This window comes from Sinocyclocheilus grahami, unplaced genomic scaffold (assembly GCF_001515645.1).
Source record: "Sinocyclocheilus grahami isolate Dianchi unplaced genomic scaffold, SAMN03320097.WGS_v1.1 scaffold4362.1, whole genome shotgun sequence".
In the NCBI taxonomy this organism is placed as follows: domain Eukaryota; kingdom Metazoa; phylum Chordata; class Actinopteri; order Cypriniformes; family Cyprinidae; genus Sinocyclocheilus; species Sinocyclocheilus grahami.
In genome coordinates this window covers 4,832-6,454 of record NW_015509312.1, presented here as the reverse complement: position 1 = coordinate 6,454, position 1,623 = coordinate 4,832, and the positions used below count along the sequence as shown (strand labels likewise).

At 33.5% G+C, this 1,623-nt stretch overlaps 1 protein-coding gene across 1 annotated transcript in view; it reads left to right on the top strand.

The window, feature by feature from the left end:
• The window catches only part of LOC107576798 (tectonic-1-like), a 6,006-nt gene that overhangs the window by 1,052 nt on the left and 3,331 nt on the right, over nucleotides 1–1,623 (top strand). The window contains exons 2-3 of the mRNA XM_016262930.1: nucleotides 378–511; nucleotides 733–881. Coding sequence (XP_016118416.1) covers nucleotides 378–511; nucleotides 733–881 — 283 coding nt within the window. The remainder of the gene's footprint in view (nucleotides 1–377; nucleotides 512–732; nucleotides 882–1,623) is intronic.

Genomic DNA, 1,623 nt, shown 5'->3' with positions numbered 1-1,623 from the left:
AAAAAAAAAAAATGTAAGTATTTATCTGATATTTACTCTCATATATACCGAGTAGCATATCTATAAGTATACATTTAGAAATAACCTTTTTTCTGGTATTTAAATATGAATTGAAAACATAGTTTGAGTCTCAGAATTTGAATTCAGTGTTCAAGTGTTATATTATCTGATAATTTGAGGACCAATTGGGACGAAATATTTGTGATATTGTAATAAAATATTTACGATGGGACATTCTCTGGTTTGATTTTGTATTTGGTAACTGACAGTGATAGCCTAAGATAAGATGCTGACATGGCATTAAATAAAAATATACTACTACTACTACTGATTAAAATGAAATCCTGATGTGTTACTGTGTTCCACTGTCTATTCAGTAAAGACCCCAGACTGTGCAACCAGGATTCAGCTGTGCATACCCTGAGCTCTACACAAGAGGCTGTATCTAGTGTCCAGTCCACTGTCCAGCGAGACGTCAACCCGGATGTCTTCTGTATTCAGTCTGCTAACTGTATGGGAATCCTTTTATGGCATTTTGAAGTCTTTGGAGTTTTTAATTTAACTATTAAGCTCTTATACACCCTTTATTCTTATTGCAACCTTTTAAAATGCATTTATGATATATATTAATTCATGATCAAGCTGCGAACCCTGCTAGCCTTATTCAGACAGGCTGTATTTACAAGCAAATGTTTTCAATCAGTTTAAAATCCATCCTTGGTTCCTTTTTAGATGAGCAAGGTTCAACATCCGCAACACCAGAAGTTCCCACTGAGGAGAATTTTGACTCCCTTTTTGGTCGATTTTTGGGATTCTTTGGCCGTTCGAGAGTGACCAGTGCACTTCAAAGCCCTGGTGTGGGAAATTCATCAGGATACCAGGTAAAGTTTTTGAATATTTGATAGTTAATGAAAATGACTCTGTGACTTTCTTTCTTCTGCACCATGTCCAATTATAGTCTGGATGAGTTTGTTCTGACACTTATATTAGCATCAGGTTTCATAGGAAACAGCGCTGAGTTAGATTTAATATGATTGTAACCCCTCAGTGCTTGTACTGATTTAATATGTTGTTCTCTCTGTCAATGTTTTCCTTTTATCAAAGAACATATTGATTTCTAAGATGTCAGGATGGATGTTTTTCTGCAGAAGTGGAAAGCGTAATTGGATTGCTGTACATCCATTTCCCTTTTAACATCACATTTGTATCAATGTATTGTATTAATTTTCCCCCGAAAAAGCTATTTGAATCACCTTTGTTACCACTGTTTAACCCTCGAAAGCATATGAAACAGTAGTCCAAAAATTGACAATTTTTTCATTTTTATGGAACAGTTTATTGAAGATATAATCTAAAAATAGTTTTCAGGCTTATAATGAGAATATGGAGCTCAAACTTGAGGTGAAAAAACATCCTAGTTTTATTCAGATGCATAAAAAGGTGCAATTTCGTACAGTTGCTGATGTTTATATGGCAAAAAAGTTAGAAGTTATAATAGCTTGTAAATCAATGAGATCTTTATAACAAAATACCAGCTGGATATATATTTCTACCAATAATATGCCTTACTAATATGCTATTTGAATGGTCTGTTTTATGATCAAAACTCTGTATTTTTTTTTT